The sequence below is a fragment of the Nanorana parkeri genome, unplaced genomic scaffold, assembly GCF_000935625.1.
Source record: "Nanorana parkeri isolate BGI_ZX_2015 unplaced genomic scaffold, ASM93562v1 scaffold923, whole genome shotgun sequence".
Lineage (NCBI taxonomy): Eukaryota > Metazoa > Chordata > Amphibia > Anura > Dicroglossidae > Nanorana > Nanorana parkeri.
The window spans coordinates 22,619-45,620 of record NW_017307191.1 but is presented as its reverse complement, the minus strand read 5'-3'; the positions used below and the strand labels follow the sequence as shown (position 1 = coordinate 45,620).

The 23,002-nt window shown below is 44.1% G+C and overlaps 1 protein-coding gene across 1 annotated transcript in view; it reads left to right on the top strand.

The window, feature by feature from the left end:
- Positions 1–1,559: 1,559 nt before the first annotated feature.
- LOC108795008 (Fc receptor-like protein 6) overlaps positions 1,560–23,002 on the top strand; it is a 22,836-nt gene continuing 1,393 nt past the window's right edge. Inside the window, exons 1-7 of the mRNA XM_018566174.1 lie at positions 1,560–1,659; positions 5,084–5,104; positions 7,032–7,193; positions 8,701–8,982; positions 11,275–11,538; positions 11,633–11,893; positions 13,155–13,433. Of these exons, the coding sequence (XP_018421676.1) occupies positions 1,560–1,659; positions 5,084–5,104; positions 7,032–7,193; positions 8,701–8,982; positions 11,275–11,538; positions 11,633–11,893; positions 13,155–13,433 (1,369 nt within the window). The remainder of the gene's footprint in view (positions 1,660–5,083; positions 5,105–7,031; positions 7,194–8,700; positions 8,983–11,274; positions 11,539–11,632; positions 11,894–13,154; positions 13,434–23,002) is intronic.

The following is a 23,002-nucleotide window of genomic DNA, read 5'->3' as shown; positions in this document are numbered from 1 at the left end:
GCATGTGCGCATGCGTGCACCTGCAACCCATCAGCCCAAGAAGGACCCAGAAATCAGCCCAAGAAGGACCCTACAATCTCTTCCGTATTCGCCGGACTCCAGGTAAGAGGGCACCCCTGGTCCCATAACAATCAAGTTATTAAGGGTAAAGATGAGGAGTCAAGGCTCACACAATCACCAGGAATGAATTATCCGCTGTATAAAGACTGGACACATCCAGGATCAGTGGATCTATGAATTAGCAAAACCCAATACTTCCTTTTATATTCATCCTTAAGCCCTGAAGAAGAGGTCTTTGAACCCCCAGAAACGTGTTGGCTGTTCTATGTTGTCTTTTTGTAGATGAATGTCATTAATGAGAAGCTTTTGGCTCTCAGACACTTCATTTGGTGCTCTTATTGGACTTTCTACATGTGAATTTTCAATCCCTGGCTCCCCGTTTCAGGGACACCCTGTTTCTGTTGAGAGTGGCCCCTGCTTATCACAATCTGATCAATCTATTCAAAAAAAAGAATCTAAAGTCTAAAGTGTAAAAGTCTAAAGTGTAAAAATTTAGATTTTTCCATTCAAACTGAAGACTGACTGAATGGCCGAACCTGCCCCAGCAATCTAAAAAGTCTGGCCCTGCCCGGCCAAGGTCAAAATTCAATTTTTCCCCATTCGATATAGTGAAAATCTCAATCCCGCGTCTTGTTTCTACTCAAAGAAAGCACAAAAGTATGGCAAGAAATGTACAAAATTAAATGCTGCACTATATAGGTTCTGCTCCCTTCCTGTGGGATCACATGACCTTCATAGTGTCTTGATACAATGTACAGGGCCGGATTTACTCTCTCTGCTGCCCCAATGCCAGGTTCCTCCATGAGCCCCCCGGTATTTAGGCTACCGACAAGTGATCTCCGCGACATCGCCGAGATCACTTGTACAAAACAAGCGGCCCTTCCGCGCTGTACATTTAGCCCTGCTTGCCCAAAGCAGGGCTAAATGTAGAAAACAACTACCCGCCTGGAACTGCATGTCCCGGGCATCGGGAGATAGGAATTCCACACCCCTGCTGCTCCTCTACTCCCTGCTGCCCCGAGGCCGGGCCTCAGTTGGCCTTGTGGGAAATCCGGCCCTGGCAATGTAATCATTTTCATAGATTGTGCCGCAGACCACTTGATCATCTGCCTCCTATTCCACTCCTCAGATTACACGGTGCTGAATATAATACGACTGGCGCTGTCTGCATTTGTATTAGCTGCCACCGTATGTCTCTCCTTCTTCCACACGAAGTGCTAGGGGAGGAAGAGGAAGAACTTCTAAGAAGCCGGAAGAGGAGAAACCTGAAGATAGAACTACAGTTCTTGGTGGACTTAATGAGTCATTACTTGCAGCTGATCGGCTGGGAAGCCAGTTTCCGGGGCAAGCATAATCAAGCCGGCCAAACAACATGGAGCCATTTTTAAGATATCGTTGAATCTTTTTTGATACCAAAATACATAAAGGCACAAAATTGGTAACAACCTGAACCGGACGTCTGACGTATTGGCTGCCGATGTGTCTCACCTTCTTCCACGATGGAGGAACTTCCACAATGGAAATTCTTTTATGGAAGAACGTCCAAGGCACCGTACGCTTCAAAGAATCTCCAACATGTCTTCACCACATTAGGAATGTGTAACAATGTTTTTGTATTTGTAATAAAAACTTTAAACTTGAATACCAGACAAACATTTATTTCTTAGTTTTGGGATGGGGTGTTGAAGGGTTTGGTCCTCGGTCAGTTTTTATTTAATTCCGTGTCCCTAAGAGAGGTTTCTACACCTTCAGAACAAAATCGGCTGCTGCTTACATGTAAGTGAATTTTTAGTCGGGTCCGGTCCCTCCCGTGTATGCACACTGCAATGTTCATGTTTAAAGCCTACAGAACGTTTGTATCCCACTGTGGGAATGCACCTCAGCAAACACACTTGGCACTGACACCCATTCAAAACTATTAGACTGCAGTAAATGTTAGGGATGCACCGATACCGATACTCGTATCGGTTTTGGTGCCAATACCGAGTATTTGGGCGAGTACTTGTAGTCACCAAATGCTCCAATGCCTTCCCCCAATACTAGAACTTCAGGTCAGAGTAAGATTTTTTCTGTCCAGCAGTGCCGTAGGGGAACATGGAGCCAGCTTCCTGTGCGATCAGGAAGATGGGCGGCGAGTAATGATCCGCCTCCCTGCTGAACAGCCGGCTCCTTGCTGATTGGCTGAACAGCCGGCTCGATGCTGATTGGCCGGAAAGCCGGCTTTCCAGTCAATCAGCATCAAGACTGCTTTCTGGCCAATCAGGACCTGGAAGGTGGCTCATTACTCGTCGCCAGGCTTCCTGATTAGCCGGGAAGCCGCCTCCATGCTGATTGGCTGGGTAGCCGGCTTCCCGGCCAATCAGCATCGAGCCGGCCGAACAGCCGGCTCCTTGCTGATTGGCCGAACAGCTGGCTCGATGCTGATTGGCCGGGAAGCTGGCTTTCCAGCCAATCACCATCAAGCCTGCTTTCTAGCCTATCAGGAAGCTGGGAGGCGGGTCATTACTCGCCGCCTAGGTTCTTGATCGACTGGAAAGCAGGTTTCCGGGCCAAGCTCAATCAAGCTGGCCACACAACAGTGAGCCAGCTTCTCAGGCAATCCAGGTTGCCCAGGAAGCCGGCTCCCTGCCAGCGGAAGCACCACTATCGGTACTTGGTATCAAGGAGTACTGAGAACAAAATATCGAAAAAATGGTATCGGTGCATCCCTAATAAATTTAGTACCTTTGGTAAAAGTTAACCAACCATCCAGCCAACCAGCCAGCCAGTCATCCAACCAAGCACCCAATCAACAAACTAACCAACCAACCAACCAAACAACCAACCAGCCAACCAACCAACCAACCAACCAACCATCCAGCCTGCTAGCCAGCCAACCACCCAATCAACAAACTAACCAACCAACCACCCAACCAACCAACCAACCAACCAACCAACCAGCCAGCTAGCCAGCCAGCCAGCCAGTCATCCAACCAACCAGCCATCAAAAAACCAGCTAGCTAACCATCCAACCAACCAGCCATATCTGGCTGAATACTAGGCCCCTATAGACTAGAATGAATGGAGCGTATGAAACCATTTCCTTTGCAGGCTGCATGAAGGACAGATAGATGCCAATCAATCCCTGAGAGTTTTTCACCGCTTGGCTGGGAAGAGCGTTGAATGAAAGTGAATGAAGGTGGATGAAGGTGAATGAAGGTGAATTAAGGTGTGTTTTATTAACCTGTGGCTCTATGATGCCGGGGATGCCGGTTCTTGGATCCTGGAGGGAGTGTTAGAACACTGATTCTAAACTCTATTGGCCAACATGTTATTATGGGAAATGTTTTTTAGTGCAGTGAACATTTCATAACTGTTCATCATTTTTTGCACACACCCTCTGCACTGATTTCAACATATGTGACATCTCTTGAAGTATACAATTCAGGAAATTAGAAGAGAGGCAAAAACTTCTCCATTTCAGACAGAAACATCGTACTGGTGATGTCCGTCATGTCCGTCCTCATTGTCGTATTTCTGTGTAAGTACAAAGAAGTCTATTCTATATGTTATCTGTGTTTCTGAGAACCTTCCCTGAGCTGATCATATACAAAGTAACACATATACCATAACACACATAACACACACCTGACACATAAACCTTAACACACACATAGTACATAGCACGTACACAACACACGTAACACACATATAACACACACATAACACACACACCCAAAACATAAACCATTACACATACACCGACATGTAACACACACACATAACACACACACCACCTAACACATAAACCATAACACACACATAACACACACAATAAACACATGAACCATAACACACACATAACACACACACAAACACATAAACCATAACACACACACACACACAAACACATAAACCATAACACACACACACACACACACACATAACAAACACAACAAACACATATACCATAACACACACGACTAACACATATACAATAACACACACATAACACACACAACAAACACATATACCATAACACACACATAACACACACACATAACACACACACCTAACACCTTTACCATAACACACACATAACACACACAATGAACACATAAGCCATAACCCACACACATAACACACACAATGAACACATAAACCATAACACATAAATCATAACACACACATAACATACACATAACACACACACCTAACACATAAATCATAACACACATACATACATAACACACACATAACACACACAACGAACACATAAATCATAACACACACACATAACATACACATAACACATAAATCATAACACACACACATACATACTGTAAAACACACCATACAAACCGGAGTCCACCATTTTCTTACTTGGTCCATTTTCAGGGAGACCGGGACCCTGCAAGTCCTCCCATCTCACTCTTAGTACACTCTATAGGATGATGACGGAGGATAATGAGAGGGAGGAGCCGACTGATTTCAGTCAAATTGATTTGGGTGCAACATTTCTGATTTTGCCATCAGTGGAACTCAGTTTTGCCGAATGAGCTGGAAACTTACAAACCTCCTACATTAAAAATGTGTTTTATTCGGAGGGTGTATTTGGGTCAGTTTACTTTAATTTAGTGATCTTTATGTTTGTATTTTTATATTATTATATTTTGTGTATTTGGTTGTTATTTGTGTTCTGTTCCTTTTTCCACCAGCTGTGTGTTCTGTGTGAGTATAAAAGTGAAATATTCGGGTCATGGAGGGGTCGTGTTTTAGCATACGTACAGGTCCCGGTTAGGTGATTGGAGCTTCTGTAGCTTTAAGGGGCTGTTTAACCTTTTCATTGCCGCTACGGATTGTCAGCTTGCATGTGGAAGATCGCTCCTACGTGTCTGTAACGTGGTGCCAACAACTCAATTTTGCACATCCCTTGTGTGTAACTCCATCGATTCTTTTGAATAGGAATATTTGTAAAAAATATGAACTCCATTTTTAGAGTTTTCAGGTTTTTACTCCATGAATTGTTCTTTGTTTGTTTCAGCAATGAATCTGGCAAAATCTGGTGAGTACAGAGCAGAGACTGGAAAGACACCATTCCAGATAATGGTTATCTCCCGGTAATAATGGAAATATGTGACAATGACATGTAGATATGTCTGTGAAGGTTCTCAGGCATCCATGTCATCGTATATCTGTAAAAAATAAATCAAAGCTACTGAGATTGCTGTATTCTTCTTGAAGACGTTTCGCTGGTCATCTGACCAGCTTCTGAATTGAAAAAGCTAGTTGGATGACCGGCGGAAAATCTTCATACCACAATAATACACTTCCCCATCCCCCGGCCAACCCATAAGAATACACTCCCTCCATTCCCTGGCCTCCCATAAGAATACACTGCGTCCATTCCCTGGCCCCGCATAAAAAAACACTCCCCCCATTCCCAGTCTCCCCCACAATAATACACTTCCCCATTCCCCAACCCCTGCTGTTAACACTACTTGGAATTTCAGTACAGCAGAAGCAGAGTTGTCAGCCCATTACAGGAAGTTGGGAGCTCACTGGATTTCTGGCAGGGACGGGAGTTTTTTTTTAAACATCTTTAAATGAGGCAAAACACGGCGCAATGTACAATTACTGCAGAGATGTTCTGATTATGTGTTTTTATGTTACCCCGATATGCACTTTAATTCTCTGCAGAGCGCTCTCATTGCTCGTTTGAAGCGACTGAAGAATCTGTAGCATTGCAGTGACCCTGATTCACTGAAGGAGTAAAGAATTTTCAACAGGAAAAGCCAACATTCACTAAGCAACGAATAGCCAATCATGTGCAGTCCAAAAACTTGCTTGCACGTGATTGGATGACTGTAGTCAGCACAACTTCACCTCATTCACTAAGCTAAGCGAATATAAAGTAGTTATATATAAAATCATCCTTACTGCCGGGTGTGTTGGATGCCGGGTCCCCCACTGGTGGTTCCATCCCCCAGCCCCCACCTCACTGCATTGTATTATATATATAGAGTGTTAAAGAGTAAGGGGGTTATTCACCAAACTGCCAAAAGGCAGCCGAGTGAATAACCGAGCCAAAGTGAAGTGAGATGAACGCTGTTCGGCTATTCACTTCAGCCTTGTACAGCTGATTTCAGCCTTTACATCGGCTAAAATCAGCCGTACATCGGCTAAAATCAGCCGTACATCGGCTAAAATCAGCCATACATCGGCTAAAATCAGCCGTACATCGTGGCCGAGCCCTGCGGAAGTAGAACGCTTTGTTTGTGTTTTTTTTGGGGGGGGGGGCCAAAAAAAATCTTGCACCAGGGCCCTTTGTTCCTTAGCTCCGCCACTGGCCCGAACGGCAGTGAGTGAACAGCCGGATGCCGCCGAGCGTAGAAAACAGGTGAAAAGAATGAAGAAAAAAAATAAAGTAGAAAAATGATTTTAAAAATGACTAAAAAAATAGGAAAATTAAGAAAAAAAGAATAACAATTGGGCGGCGCTACCGCTGACAGCTAGTCCGCCCAACTGTTTCCTATTGGAGTCTTCTAGCAGGTCCCAGCCAATGAATAACAACTGGGTGGAGCCGGCCTTAACATCACCGCCGGCTCCGCCCAGTTCTTATTGTTTCATGACAGATCAGCGTCCCCAGGTCATTTTGGGGACGCTGATCTGTCATTACAACTGGGCAGAGCCAGCCGCGAGATCCTGACGGGCTCCGCCCAGCTGTCATTTGAGTGGCTATACCACGCTTCGCGTGTCAATACAGCTCAGCCGAGCCGAAGCATATACGTTTGGCTTGGCTCAGCCGCCTGGCTGCCTTCATCTACATGTTCTTATTGTTGTACATTGTGTTATCTATGTGTTTATGTGTGAGCTCCTCTCCTCTATAGGAGGTGCCATCAGACCGTCGCTGACCTTCACACCCAACTGGGGGAATATACTATGGGGTGACTCCGTGACTCTAACATGTAATATGACATCTCCTGTACCAGAGAAACCCTGGACCTATCACTGGTACAAAGACAACCAACCGATACCTGGAAACCAACAGAACCTTCCAATAACATATTCAAGAGATGAGAACAGTGGAGATTACCGGTGCGGGATCAGTGTCAGTGATATCAGTGATCCCGTCACTCTAAATGTTACAAGCAGTGAGTTATCTGTCTCCATAAGTCCAATATACAGTATTGGTACGTGAGGTCTGGGGATGGTACGGGGGTCTGGAGATGGTACAGAAGGTCTGGAGATGGTACAGGGGGTCTGGAGATGGTATGGATTGACCATGGACCTCTTATCACTCGGATCGACCATGGATGGCGCATAGCCACACCAGTACACCAAAGCAGCGCATCTTTAGTTGCCCCATTGCCATAGCTGCTAATAAAGTTAGTCAATCTCTTATTGCCATCATGCTTAAAGCCATCATCTGTAGCATGTCATTTAAAAACAGGTGTTTTCCCCAGGTCACCCACGAAGTTGCATAAAATGGGGGGCCATCTCCCCGCTGAACTGTATTTTTTTATTTTGTTTGCATTGGTACATGTCCCCCAGGGCAGTGCCCAGCCCTCCATGCCTATAGTTGGAAGTCCCTCTCCCATTAGACTTGAAAAGGGAGAGAATTGATTTTCAAAGTTGCCCTTCCATTGACATCAATGGGGTTCACAACTGTGCCCCTCCTCCACCTGCAATCCCCCAATAGGGAATAAACTCCTTCAGTGTAGTTGATGGTTAGTGGAGAGGAGTCATGAAGATTTCTCCAAGATGGCTCCTCTGTGCTTCACATGGGTTCACAAGAAAGTCATTTTGGTTCTTTTGAGCCAACCTCACCATACCCTGCCTGGTTCTTGGCAGTCCGTCCACTCAAAGAGTAATGTGAATCTCTCTATTTCACTCATTCCTGTTCTTAATATTATAAAACAAATAAAAGCCCACCAGGGATAGTGGGAGCATCCGGTAGGGATGCACCGATACCGTTTTCTCGGTATCGAGTCCCGATATTTTTTTCCCGGTACTCGCCGATGCCGAATACCGATATTGGAAGTCCCATTAAGGAAGCCAGGCGGCATGTAATGACTCACCACCCGGCTTCCCGATTAGCAGGGAAGCCGTCTCAGTGCTTCTCTTCACTACATGACCAGAAAGCACGGAGCCGGCTTTCTGGCCAATCATGAAGCCAGGCGCCGTGTAATGACGTGGCAGCCGGCTTCCTGATTGGCCGGGAAGCTGGCTCCATGCTCCCTCGTCACGAGTTGATGAGGGAGCATGAAGCTGGCTTCCCGGCCAATCAGAGAGCCGGGCGTCGCATCATTACATGGCGCCCGGTTTCCTGACTGGCCAGTTTCCCGACCAACCAGGAAACCGGGCAGCGAGTCATTTACACGCTGCCCGGCTTCCTGATTAGCCCAGTAAGCCGGCTCCATGCTCCCTCGTCACGTGGAAGCTCGGGTATCAGGCTAGGCATCGGAGCATTTGGGCGAGTACAAGTATTCGGCATCGGCACCAATACAGATACTAGTATTGGTATCGGTGCATCCCTAATCTCCGGAGTTCAACCTCAATGACAGGAAGCGACTCAAACAATAATATAGACTCGGGATTTTAGCACGCAAGAAGCAACCCAATCAGTCACTTTATCAATGTCATGATTTCCTCTCCCAGAGCTCTTCTCTCCTCCGGGTATAAAAGTGACCACGAACAGGGTAATAGAAGGAGGAGACATGACGGTGACATGTGACACCAGACTGGATTCGCTTCGAGGTGGTACAAAGCTGCTGTTTGCCTTCTACAGAGATGAACGGACTGTACAGGAGTTCAGTGTATCTGATACATACAGAGTGCGGTCAGCTCAGCTGGAGGATTCTGGGAAATATACCTGTGAAGTGAGGACGGCGACTGACACTGTGAGGAAGAGGAGTGATGAGTTCTACATCCGGATATACGGTGAGCACATAACAATGAACCAGTGTCTTGTCCAATCACACATTGCGGCTACAGGTTCATATATAATATTCACTTCCCATCTCCTGCCATTAGTGGAATGTAGTAATGGGAATAACGACCTTCACCAAGATTACCGGGAATTTCAGGAAACTTTTCTAGGTTTGGGAGGGGGAACCGAGCACTTTAATACAAATAAATAAAGTCATTTATTTTTCTTTATGAATGTCAGTTTTGCTGCAGCAGGTTCTATACATCGTACAGATCCGCCACTTCACAGGCAGGTTAAGGGGACCCCCCAGGCACGAAATTTTTCATTTTTATTGTTTCATTTCAAGCAATGTTAAAATCACTGCTCCTTTAAAAACGATATTTAAAGGAGAACTATGGGGTTAAGACTTTTCCCCATAGTTCTCCTTAGGGTAATGGGAGGACACAAACTAGCGTCCTCCCGTCACCCTAGGCTCAGTACACTGAGATGCCGCAGCTGAAGCGGATCCCGACAATTGTGCCAGGATCCGCCCAGCTGTGTGACTGACAGCTGGCTCTGCCTATCTAGAGGCAGAGCCAACTGTACCCGCCCCATCCGTTCCGCCAGTCAGCGCTGGCAGATTGGAGCGGGGAGGGGGGAATCCAGCCCCTCCCCTGTCACGGCAGAGAGCCGTGGCAGGATCGAGAGGTGAGCGAACGCCGGTATATATGTTCGCTCACCTCCCGATCTACTGAGCCGACCTGTGACAGTCTCATTGTCACAGGTCGGCTAGAACTATGAGGTGAGTGAAAAGCACTCGCCTCATAGTTCTCCTTTAAAAACAATTCCCATTGATTCCAGTACACCAGGGCAGAACCCGGAACCCCATACACCTTTTATGGCCAATAACCTGCATATAAGGCTTCAAAATGGGGACATTTGATTATCAAAAATCTACCCCTATAGACTTGTATTAAGTTCGAGTTTGAATTCGAACTTTTCCCATGTTCTAAAATGTAAATTCGAACCGAACACGACGGGTGTTCGGCTCATCACTAATGGAGATGAGGATGGGGTGTTCTGTAGTCCAGCGGAGAAGAACTGGGCAGGGCTGATAACATTGCTAGGAATTTCAGTACGGCAGCAGAGTTGTCAGCCGAATACAGGAAGTTGGATTTCTGGCAGGGAGAGGATTTTTTTTTGCATTTTCAAAAGAGGCAAAACACGGCGCAATGTACAATTACTGCAGAGATGTTCTGATTATGTGTTTTTATGTTACCCTGACATGCACTTTAATTCTCTGGAGAGTGGTCTTGTTCTCTTGGTGTGAAGAATCTTTAGCATTGCAGTGACCCTGATTCACTATAGGAGGAGAGAATTTTCAACATTCACTAAGCAACGAATAGCCAATCATGTGCAGTCCAAAAACTTGCTTGCACGTGATTGGATGACTGAAGTCAGCACAACTTCACCTCATTCACTAAGCTAAGTGAGAATTCACTCTCAAAGTGATTATAAGGTAGTTATATATAAAATCATCCTCACTGCCGGGTGTGTTGGATGCCGGGTCCCCCACTGGCGGTTCCACCCCCCAGCCCCCACCTCACTGCATTGTATTCTATATGTAGAGTGTTAAAGAGTAAGGGGGTTATTCACCAAACTGCCAAAAGGCAGCCGAGTGAATAACTGAACCGAAGTGAAGTGAGATGAACGCTGTTCGGCTATTCACTTCAGCCTTGTACGGCTAATTTCAGCCTTTACATCGGCTAAAATCAGCCGTACATCGGCTAAAATCAGCCGTACATCGGCTAAAATCAGCCGTACATCGGCTAAAATCAGCCGTACATCGGCTGAATTTGGCTGCACTTTGGAATTCACTCTCAAAGTGATTATAAGGTAGTTATATATAAAATCATCCTCACTGCCGGGTGTGTTGGATGCCGGGTCCCCCACTGGCGGTTCCACCCCCCAGCCCCCACCTCACTGCATTGTATTCTATATGTAGAGTGTTAAAGACTAAGGAGTTGATGTAGAAAACTTTCATCCGGCGTATAGCTGGGTGAATGCCGTTCACACACCATTACTGCCACTAGAGGGAGCCGAGGAGCATAGTAACTTCCATCTAATGAAAGTAATGCCGTGCGATCAGCATTCACCCAGCTATACGCTGGGCAGAAGTTTTATACATTAACTCCTTAATCTTCCTGGATTGTAAAGATAATTTGTTTTCTTTTCAAACAGAAAATTCCCTCATCATCTACATGTTCTCATTGTTGTACATTGTGCTATGTATGTGTTTATGTGTGAGCTTCTCTCCTCTATAGAAGGTGCCATCAGACCGGTGGTGACCTTCACACCCAACTGGGGGAAAATACTACAGAATGACTCCGTGACTCTAATATGTAATGTGACGTCTACTGTACCAGAGGAACCCCGGACCTATCACTGGTACAAAGACAACCAACCGATACCTGGAAAGCAACAGACCCTTCCAATAAGATCTTCAGGAGTGGGGGACAGTGGAGATTACCAGTGCCGGGTCAGTGGCAGTGATATCAGTGATCCCGTCACTCTGAGTGTTATAAACAGTAAGTTATCTGTCTCATGTGTCTCCATAATTCCAATATACTGTTATGTTGTCTGTGTACACACACACATATATATATATTTTTTTTCCTCCAGATTATCTCATTCTGCAGAGACCTCCATCTGCCTTTTATGAAGGAGACCCCCTGACTCTGAGATGTCATCATATGAAAGTTTTTACTGGCCTTCCAGCAACATTTTACAAGGATGATGAAGAGATAAAACCACAATCCCTCGATGAGTTTCATATTCATAAAGTCGATCTAAACACAACTGGACATTATAAATGTACCAAAGAGATAAATCGTGTGGATTATCCTGAGAAGTACTCAGCTGAATTGCCTGTCACTGTGAAAGGTGAGTCCCTATAACACAGCACATCCTGGAGATTGTAGGGGGAGTCTGCAGATGGTACGGGGGTCTGGAAATGCTACGGGGGGTCTGGAGATGGTACTGGACTGTCTGGGGATTGGTCACTGTAGTAGGAGGAGCTCAGTATGGTTTGCTGTGTGAACACTCTTTGATCTCCCAAAATCTAATATGAGATGACTAGACTAGGGATGAGGTTCATGTTCACTTCTGAGTTGTGCTCATGGTGAGCTTTGCATGTTTGCCAGGGCAAGTTCTCCCAGGGACCAAAAGCGAAACCCATAATGCTTTCCTGACCTGTGATCTCTGATCAGGTGAACATTATGTCTAGACACGTGTGCTGGCAAAAAAAATCATTTAGTTTTCATTCGACTTTTTCGTTAATTCGTTTTTTCGGGATTCTGACTAAATCTGAATTTTCGTTAGCGGACGCCTGTACGAATATTCTTTGTGAACGAATTGTCATTGCAGCAAAGTGACGTGAAAATTACTTTTCTTACAGTCCACAGAAGAGAAAAAAAAGTGAGATGCCCCCCAATTGACCCCCTAGGTCTGGTAGGAATGTTACAAGGGGACCCCCCCGAAAAAAAAAGTATGTGAGATTACTCCCAAAATTCATACCAGGCCTGTGCTCGGATCAAGGGTCTGGTAGGAATTTTAGGGGGGACCCCACATTTCCCCACCACATTTTTTGGAGATGTGGTTCACCCTAAAATGTCTACCTGATCAAAAGGGCCTGGTATGACTTTTGGGGAGAACCCCCCCACTTATATTTTTATTTTTTAACTTGGGGTCCCTCCTAACATTCCTGCCAGACCTAAAGGGTCTGATAGCAATTAGGGGGAAGTACACGCTTTTTTTTTGAATGTCTTCTGCAGACTGCAAAAACAAAATGTTGCTGCAGCCAAAAATCATACGTACTACCGCTAACGAAAGTTCGGATTTTTTTTTAAGTTGATGCTTAACACAACAAAACTTTGGGAAAAGAAATTCGAGTGCATCCGAAATGTTCCTTATCGGAAATTCGTATTCGTTGGCCGTGGTTTTTTCTGTCATTCGGAAATTCGAAATGCATCCGAATGTACGAATTTCAGAAAAATTCCTCCAAAAATCTTTACGAAACGAAACGCACATATAATGGGCCTTAATGACAGGAAGTGAAATATACAATAATAAAGACTCTGGATTTCAGCAAGAGAGAAGCAACCCAATTCCATCAATTTATCATTGTCATGATTTCCATTTCCAGAGCTCTTCTCTCCTCCGGAAATAAAAGTGCAGTACAGGGTAATAGAAGGAGGGGACATGACGGTGAGATGTGACACCAGACTGGATCCGCTCCGAGGTGGCACAGAGCTGCAGTTTGCATTCTACAGAGATGGACGGACCGTGCAGGAGTTCAGTGTATCTGATACATACAGAGTGCGGTCAGCTCAGCTGGAGAATTCTGGGAAATATACCTGTGAAGTGAGAACAGCGACTGACACTGTGAGGAAGAGGAGTGATGAGTTCTACATCCGGATATATGGTGAGCACATAACAATGAATCAGTGTCTTGTCCAATCACACATTACGGCTACGCAGTCATATATAATATTCACTTCCCATCTTCTGCCATTAGTAGAATGTAGTAATGGGAGTAATGGGAATAATGGGAGTAATAGGAATAATAGGAATAATAGGAGTAATGGGAGTAATGGGAGTAATAGGAATAGTAGGAGTAATGGGTGTAATGGGAGTAATAGGAATAGTAGGAGTAATGGGTGTAATGACCTTCACCAAGATTACCGGGAATTTCGGAAGGCTTTTCTAGGACCTTCTAATTTAAATTTGTAAATATAATTTTAAAAAAATAAACATCCAAAAATTACGTTTTGTACATTTTTATATCATTTGAATTAGGCCATTATCACGTGTGGGTATTTCATAATTTCTACAGCCGGCCTGTGAAACAGACTTCAGGAGCAGGAAGATCAGATTGTACACATTACCAAGTGATGTCACTCATGAGGGACACATTGTCCCAATAGAGATAGACCTGTCTGACTTAGTGATTGGCACACAAAGGGCTTCATAGCAGGAAGGCAGGGTAAGGCTTTTAAATATAAAGTCCCAGGTGCTTTGCCACCAATGGCATTGATTTACTCAAGGAGTAGAGAATTCTCACATAACGTAGAGAATAAGGTGGAATGGGTTTACTTTAAACCCCAAATCATGTGTAGGGATGAGTGGAGTGATTTACCCCGAAATGTATTTTGCTGTAAATTAAGAACATTTTCACAGAATGTTATCACTATTAGCCATGAGTTGGAATCTGCTAAAATTTGCCAAAATTTTGTCAAAATTTTAAACAAACAATGCCAAGTCAATGACACCTGCAACTCTCATTCTTTCTAGACACACTTGATGTGCATTTGGAATGAAATTCCTTTCTTCTAGTAGACAAATAAAAATAATTATATGTTAAAAATCAACAATTAAAACGAATTACAAATTTCTTTCCACATTTTTGTCTATTTGTATAAAAGGTTAGGGTTAGTGTCCTCGGTTCCTCAATCTCTAACATCACGTTCTCAGTTATTGAGGGACCAGAATAACTGAAAGGAGCCATTTCACCAAAAACAAGGCACTGAGTCCAAGGTCTTTTACTGTCTTCCCTGCAGAGGAGAAGGGTCCTTCTTCGGGGGCCTGAAGGACATGGACACTTCTTATTGGGTCCTCTCAGGATCCAGAAGACTGCAGTGGCTTGATAACAAGGTGACCTTTTGGTGTGGGCACAGACCTTGGCGCTTGACCCACTGGTTGTCACTCCAGAAGTGGTGCTGGTGAGGGACAAGGACGGCAGAGTTAGGAGTTTAGTAAAATTTTAAATAGGTGCAAAATGGGTGTGAGGTGGATGGGTGGAAGAGATGGGGCCGGGGAGATCTTTCCGGAAGATGGGCTTTAGAGTCAACAACTTCACCTTATTTACTTAGCTAAGTGAACATTATTTTCGAATTGAAGATTGTCTGCAAGGTCATCAGCCTCCAACCATTTAGTAGATCAACGTCAAAGAGTCATTTCTAAAGAGGAATTATGTTTTATTTTACCTATGTATCATCTTATTATCTCCTCAGATTACACAGTGCAGAATATTATACGTCTGGTGATCTCTGTATGTATATTAGCTGCTGCTGCATGCTTCATCTACTTCCACAACAAGTGGTAGAGAGAAGGAAGAGGAAGAACTTCCAAGAACCATTGAGGAAATTTTATTACGAAAATTGAAAAATTGTCTTGTTGAAGGAAAAAATGATTTTTTATGATGTTTCAATGTTTAATACCAATAAATAAACACACAGATACCTGATAATAATATAATATGATGAAAAATTAAGAGGGATCTGTATAGAGCTCACACAGCACACAGTACGGAAGTGGTCACTCCGATCTCTCACCATCAGAAGAGTCTAGGAGGAAGGAAATGCAGAGACGCTCTGATGTAGGAATGAAGATACCATCAAATGGAGATATTTTTAAGCTTTGCCACTTCTGATATTTTGTTACAGTTCTGTACGTTTTTGTCAAATATCTGTCCTGGTAACGTTCCCCTATGGAGCTGTATGTGTAAGAGGGGCATGATGGGTGCAGTCCAGAGCCAAATGTTAGGTAAGAATAGGATTCTGAGATGGAGGGGGTGGGATGGTCAGTTGGAGGTGTAGGAGGGGGGATAAGGCTGAATAGCATAGCATTGGTGGACTACCTTTGGTGGGAGGAGATTGGGGGCAGTCTTCTGAAGTTTGTGTAGGCAGGGAGCCATTTTGTGGCAAAAAAGTAAGTGCACTTTTCTGTTTTTTTGTTTGTTGTGTTTTTTCACAGTAAGAAAAAGTAGTCACCAAAATATTAATATGTAAAATATAAAAATGAAGTATAAAAGAATAATTTCTTAGGTTTTTTTCACAGTAAGAAAGAATAGCAGCAAAAACGGTAAAATGTAAAAATAAAGTACAAACAAATATATTTGCATTTTTGTTACACATAAAAAAGAATATGCACAAGAATAGTAAAATGAAAAATGTAAAAATAAAGTAGATAGGTACATAGTATTTGAGGTTGAATAAAGACACAGGTCCATCAAGTTCACCTATTGCGTGTATGTATGTGATTCTGCATGTGTACGAGTCTGTGTGATCTTGTTTTTAAGTGTACCTGTACCCCTGTATGTTGCGGTCTCTGAGGAAATTGTCCAAATGCTTTTTGAATGATTCCACACTCTCAGCTGATACCACTGCTTGTGGCAGCGAGTTCCAGACCCTAACCATTCTAACTGAGAAGAAGCCCCTACGCCCCTTGTGCTGAAATCTTTTCTCCACCAGTTTTAGGTGGTGGCCTCTAGTCCTTGTTAGGGAGTTTACTGTAAAAGGTTTATTTCTGATGTTGCTATCACCACTAAACATCTTGTACATCAAAACCATGTCCTCCCTTAATCTCCTCACTTCCAGTGTGAACATGTTTAGATTTAGTAACCTTGTCTCATAGCTTTGGTCCTCCATCCCCCTAATTAGTTTCGTTGCCCTTCTCTGGACTCTCTCCAGCTCCATGACATCCCTTCTGTGCATTGGTGACCAAAACTGGACCGCATACTCCAGATGAGGCCGAACCAGTGATCTAAGTGGTGAAATTATAGATTTTTCTCCACAGTACATCCCCCTTCTTAATACAAGACAGAACTCTGCTCGCTTTGTTTATCGCGGCCTGGCACTGCAAGCTATTATTCAATCTCTGGTCTACTATGACCCCCAAATCTTTCTCCATTCCTGACTTCCCCAGTGGAGTTCCCATTCATTTGTAATCCGCTTGCCTATTTTTTACTTTTACATTACTTTACATTTATCGACATTAAACCTCATCTGCCATATAGTTGCCCCTCCCCCATTTTATCCACAGACAGACAAACAAACAAATATAACTGTGTTTTTTCCTTATGTGCATGTATTTTATGTTTTCCTTTTATATTACAATAAAATATGTTAAAAATAAGAGAAAACAAATACATTTATGTGTAGTTTTTTTTATTATTCAAATTTTATTCATTTCATAGCAAATAACAATTACAATCACATGAATACATTTTACAACATATAAATATAAATACAAGTACAAGGGGAGAGACGAGTGTGGAACCCATTTAAAAGAGAACTATGGGGTTAGGGCTTTTCCCCATAGTTCTCCTTAGGGTAACGGGAGGACACAAACTAGCGTCCTCCCGTCACCCTAGGCTCAGTATACCACGTGAAGCAGCTCGCGGTATACAGAGACGCCGCAGCTGAAGCGGATCCCGACAATTATGCCGGGATCCGCCCAGCTGCGTGACTGACAGCTGGCTCAGCCTATCTAGAGGCAGAGCCAGCTGTACCCGCCCCCTCCCCTGTCCGTTCCGACAGTCAGCGCTGGAGGATCGGAGCGGGGAGAGGGGAATCCAGCCCCTCCCCTGTCACGGCAGAGAGCCATGACAGGATCGAGAGGTGAGCGAATGCCGGTATGTGTTCGCTCACCTCCCGATCTAATGAGCCGACCTGTGACAGTTTCATTGTCACAGGTCGGCTAGAACTATGAGGATGGGTGAAAAGCACTCACCTCATAGTTCTCCTTTAAAGAGCTAAGAAGCTTAGGGGGTGATTTACTAACCTAAACACACGCACGCACCAGGTGCGTGTGATTTTTACACAGCAAAACGTATTTATCAACCAAAAAGTCTCTAAAAGCATATTTCCACTAATGCCATATATGGAAAAATCCTGCACATGATGCATATATAATGCTTCTTCACAGTTTAGACAAAAATGGTTAGCTCATGCATTTACATTCCTGCATTCATCAACGCAAGCAACACAACATAGAGCTAATTTACACAACAGCACCTTGTAATTCATGCTTTGCTTTGCACAACACACCTGCTGGGTGTGTACACACTACAAAGGTGTTTAGATTCCACCCATAGATCATGCTGGGAGGGAACACACTACAGAGGTGTATACATGTTCGTGGTGTGTTTATAAGGTTAGTAAATCAACCCCATAGACTCCAATATTCCAGTTAGTTCCAAACAGACAAGCTTCAAAGTAAGCAAATGTTCCAGTTCCCAACACCAATGAGAATCAAAGCACCCTGATGTTACACCACATGGGTAACCACTCATAGACTACAGACATTTATGTGTAGTTAATCTTTTTATGTTGATATTTTTGCATCTTTTTTTTCCCCTTGCTATGAAAAAAATACACCAAAAAATAATAAGAGAACGTCCAATGACAACAATATAACACTCAGTAGCACTAAATAGTGATTTTTTTTTCTCAGGGATTATTTTTTTCAGCTAGGAAATTAAAAATTTGCCCGTGTATCTATAAAGCAGGCTGTAAATGACGGGGTTACCTAAGTCAGTTGTACACAATTCTTCATCTGTTATAGAATAGGTGGGTCAGTCTAAAATATTACATTTATTTTATTCCAGAGCCTCAGATATCATTTACATAGTGATTGGTAAAATTATTTCAGTTGGCCAGTTAAAACCAGTTAGAGAGTCCGGTTGGGATGTGTCCGTCCTAATGAGTGATCTAGCGTAAAGTACAACAACCAATAGCAACAGATATAATCTCTAATAAACATTTCCTGTGTATAAAATTCGGGAAGTTAGAAAAGTGTCATAACTTCTAGTTTGCTGACAGATACTCACACCTTCCTGAGCATGGCCGCCATGTCTGCCTTCATCGCCATCATATTCCTGAGTAAGTACAAAGAGATTTATTGTATATTTTATCTGTGTTTCCCCAGACAAGACAACACATGAATTATAACACAACCATACAACATAAAACACTCACATATAATATAAAACATACATAGACACAACGCACAAAGTACAAAACACGGAACATACAACGCAAAGCACAACACACACAACACGGAACGATCACCACAAACAAGCTTGTATCAATCAGTAGATGAGAACATTGATATCGGAACCTTACATGAAATTTTAAAATAGATCATGGCTCCGCCTCATTTTTTTGTTTTTTAATTCAGCTTATTTATATACTTTATATAGAAGAAATCTAAAACACTTTAAATGCCTCTTATCTCTCAAAGCTGCTGCAGTTAATTATTTGAAATGTAATTCCACTTTTAATGAAAAAAGTGTCAGCTTCATCAATGTACACTGAAAGGACTTTAACAAATTTTGTAGCCAATTCTGACCTCTGCCTGTTCTGAAGAAGTTGCTGTTTGCCTCACCGTGTCCTTTCCAGACTGATTCCGAATGGGAGGGTCTGATTCCTGAACAGGAGGGGTCTGATTCCTGAATGGGAGGGTCTGATTCCTGAACAGGAGGGGTCTGATTCCTGAATGGGGGGTCTAATTCCTGAACAGGAGGGGTCTGATTCCTGAATGGGAGGATCTGATTCCAGAATGGGGGGTCTGATTTCGGAATAGGAGGGTATAATTCCTGAACAGGAGGGTCTGATTCCTGAATGGGAGGGTCTGATTCCTGAATAGGAGGCTCTGATCCCTGAATGGGGGGGGGGTGATTCTTGAACAGGAGGGTCTGATTCCTGAATGGGAGGGTCTGATTCTTGAACAGGAGGGTCTGATTCCTGAATGGGAGGGTCTGATTCCTGAATAGGAGGCTCTGATCCCTGAATGGGGGGGTCTGATTCCTGAACAGGAGGGGTCTGATTCCTGAATGGGAGGATCTGATTCTTGAACAGGAGCGTCTGATTCCTGAATGGGAGGATCTGATTCCTGAAAAGGAGGGTCTGATTCCTGAATGGGAGGATCTGATTCATGAACAGGAGGGTCTGATTCCTGAATGGGAGGATCTGATTCCTGAATGGGGGGTCTGATTTCGGAATAGGAGGGTCTGATTCCTGAATGGGAGGATCTGATTCATGAACAGGAGGGTCTGATTCCTGAATGGGAGGATCTGATTCCTGAATGGGGGGTCTGATTGCTGAACAGGAGGGGTCTGATTCCTGAATGGGAGGATCTGATTCCAGAATGGGGGGTCTGATTCCTGAATGGGAGGGTATGATTCCTGAACAGGAGGGTCTGATTCCTGAATGGGAGGGTCTGATTCCTGAATAGGAGGCTCTGATCCCTGAATGGGAGGATCTGATTCATGAACAGGAGGGTCTGATTCCTGAATGGGGGGGTCTGATTCCTGAACAGGAGGGTCTGATTCCTGAATGGGGGGGTCTGATTCCTGAACAGGAGGGTCTGATTCCTGAATGGGGGGGTCTGATTCCTGAACAGGAGGGTCTGATTCCTGAATGGGGGGGTCTGATTCCTGAACAGGAGGGTCTGATTCCTGAATGGGGGGGTCTGATTCCTGAACAGGAGGGTCTGATTCCTGAATGGGGGGGTCTGATTCCTGAACAGGAGGGTCTGATTCCTGAATGGGGGGGTCTGATTCCTGAACAGGAGGGTCTGATTCCTGAATGGGAGGATCTGATTCCTGAATGCGGGGTCTGATTTCGGAATAGGAGGGTCTGATTCTTGAACAGGAGGGTCTGATTCCTGAATGGGAGGATCTGATTCCTGAATAGGAGGGTCTGGTTCCAAAATGGGAGGGTCTGATTGCTGAATAGGAGGGTCTGATTCCTGAATAGGAGGGTCTGGTTCCAAAATGGGAGGGTCTGTTTCCTGAATGGGAGGGTCTGATTCCTGAATGGGAGGGTCTGATTGCTGAATTGGAAGGTCTGGTTCCTGAACAGGAGGGGTCTGATTCCTAAATGTAGTACCTTTGGCCACCAAACCAGCCAGCTAGCCAGCCACACATAACACATAAACCATAACAAACACTTAACAAACACACATACATACCAGTGACGTGTGGTACCGTTGGTTCCGGGTGAGGCATTCCCCAGCTTCTCCCGCACCACGTCCCACCCCGCCCCACGCCAGCCAAAGCCCTTCCCCCAACCTGATCCTTTAGCTAGTGTGAAGGAGGAAGGGAGGAGACAGGGAGGAGCCTCCCTGTCCCTCACTTGCTCGTCACTGCTGACGCATGGAGATCGATGGCCTCAGTGGTTTTTTTTCGTTTTTTTTTGATTGGACAACTTGGACCAATGGCACTTTGCCATTGGTCCAAGCCATCCACAAAGCTCACGCCTCTAACACAGAGTAAAGGCTGTGACAGCTCTGTCCTCAATAGTTAGGTTACACAAGCAGTGGGGAAGCCCGCTGCTGTGTAACCTAACTACCTGTCAAAAGCTGGATGCAGCGCGGCCTGTAATTAACATCCAGCGCTCCGTTCATGACAGGTTAGACAGCGGGGAGGATTTCCCTGCTCTGTAACCTGCTAGAAGCCGATCTGAATGGAGAAAAAGCTGTCAGCTTCAGACTTGTAGCTGACAGCTTTTTCCTCCATAATACTAGGTGAGGCTCCGCCCCCTGATACATACTGTAAAATACACCATACAAACCGGAGTCCACCATTTTCTTACTTGGTCCATTTTCAGGGAGACCGGGACCCTGCAAGTCCTCCCATCTCACTCTTAGTACACTCTATAGGATGATGACGGAGGATAATGAGAGGGAGGAGCCGACTGATTTCAGTCAAATTGATTTGGGCGCAACTGAAAACACTCAGTTTTGCTGAATGAGCTGGAAACTTACAAACCTCCTACATGTTTTTTTTTCGGAGGGTGTATTTGGGTCAGTTTACTTTAATTTAGTGATCTTTATGTTTGTGTTCTATTTTTTCTTTTTGTGTATTTGGTTGTTATTTGTCTTCTGTTGCTTTTTTTTCCCACCAGCTGTGTGTTCTGTGTGAGTATAAAAGTGAAATATTCGGGTCATGGAGGGGTCGTGTTTTATCATACGTATAGGTCCCGATTAGGTGATTGGAGCTTCTGTAACTTTAAGAGGCTGTTTAACCTTTTAATTGCCGATACGGATTGTCAGCTTGCTTGTGGAAGATCGCTCCCACGTGGCTGTAACGTGGGGCCACAAACTGGATTTTGCTCATCCCTCGTGTGTAACTCCATCGATTCTTTTGAATAAGATTATTTTTTTTTTAAATGAATTACAATTTTAGTGGTTTCAGGTTTTTATTCCATGATTTGTTTTTTGTTCCTTTCAGCACTGAACCTGGGAAAATCTGGTGAGTACAGAGCAGAGACTGGAAAGACACCATACCAGATGATGGTTATCTCCCGGTAATAATGGAAATATTTGACATGTAGATATGTCTGTGAAGGTTCTCAGGTCATCGTATATCTATTCGCTGGTTATCCGAGCTTCTGAATTGAAAAAGCTGGTTGGATGACCGGCGAAACATCAGAAAAATACAGCAAGTTCAGTTGCTTTGATAATTACGTGTGGAGTTTTCTTCAATTATTTAATTTTCAAGTGAAATTAAATTTAAGTGAAATTAAAAAAAAAGCTGTGGAGCTGTGTGATCATTGGATGGATAGAGGGAGAGACAACACTTTCCAGTGTCTGCAGAAAACATGGAAATCTCCGATCTCCCAATTTCCAGGGAATTGATTTTCAAGATTCATTTTCCATTGACATCAATGGGGTTTGCATCAAAGTTGGCGGCTGGCGGAATACAGGATTGTCCATGGGGTGTCAGATGGAAACAATGAGTCAGAATTACTTCTTGAAGGAAAACTCTCATGACAGACATAGGCCGCCATTGTTGTAAACATGTTTATTGGTTACCTTTCTCTAATGTTACATTTTCTTTTTTTTTTTTAATAGAGTGGGGGAGGGGTGGTACCACCGCTTTCTGTGAGTTCCCATCAGAGCAAGAGGGCACAGACAAAAACTAATGTGATATATAGAAATCATTCCTTTTTGGCTAGAAGGAATGATTTGTGCACCTTAGGGTGTTGTGTACAGACCCGGGAACTCAGCACAGGGATGGTGGGAGATCCTCATAATGGGCACAGCAGGTGTACAGACCCGGGAACTCAGCACAGGGATGGTGGGAGCTCCTCATAATGGACACAGCAGGTGTACAGACCCGGGAACTCAGCACAGGGATGGTGGGAGCCCCTCATAATGGACACAGCAGGTGTACAGACCCGGGAACTCAGCACAGGGATGGTGGGA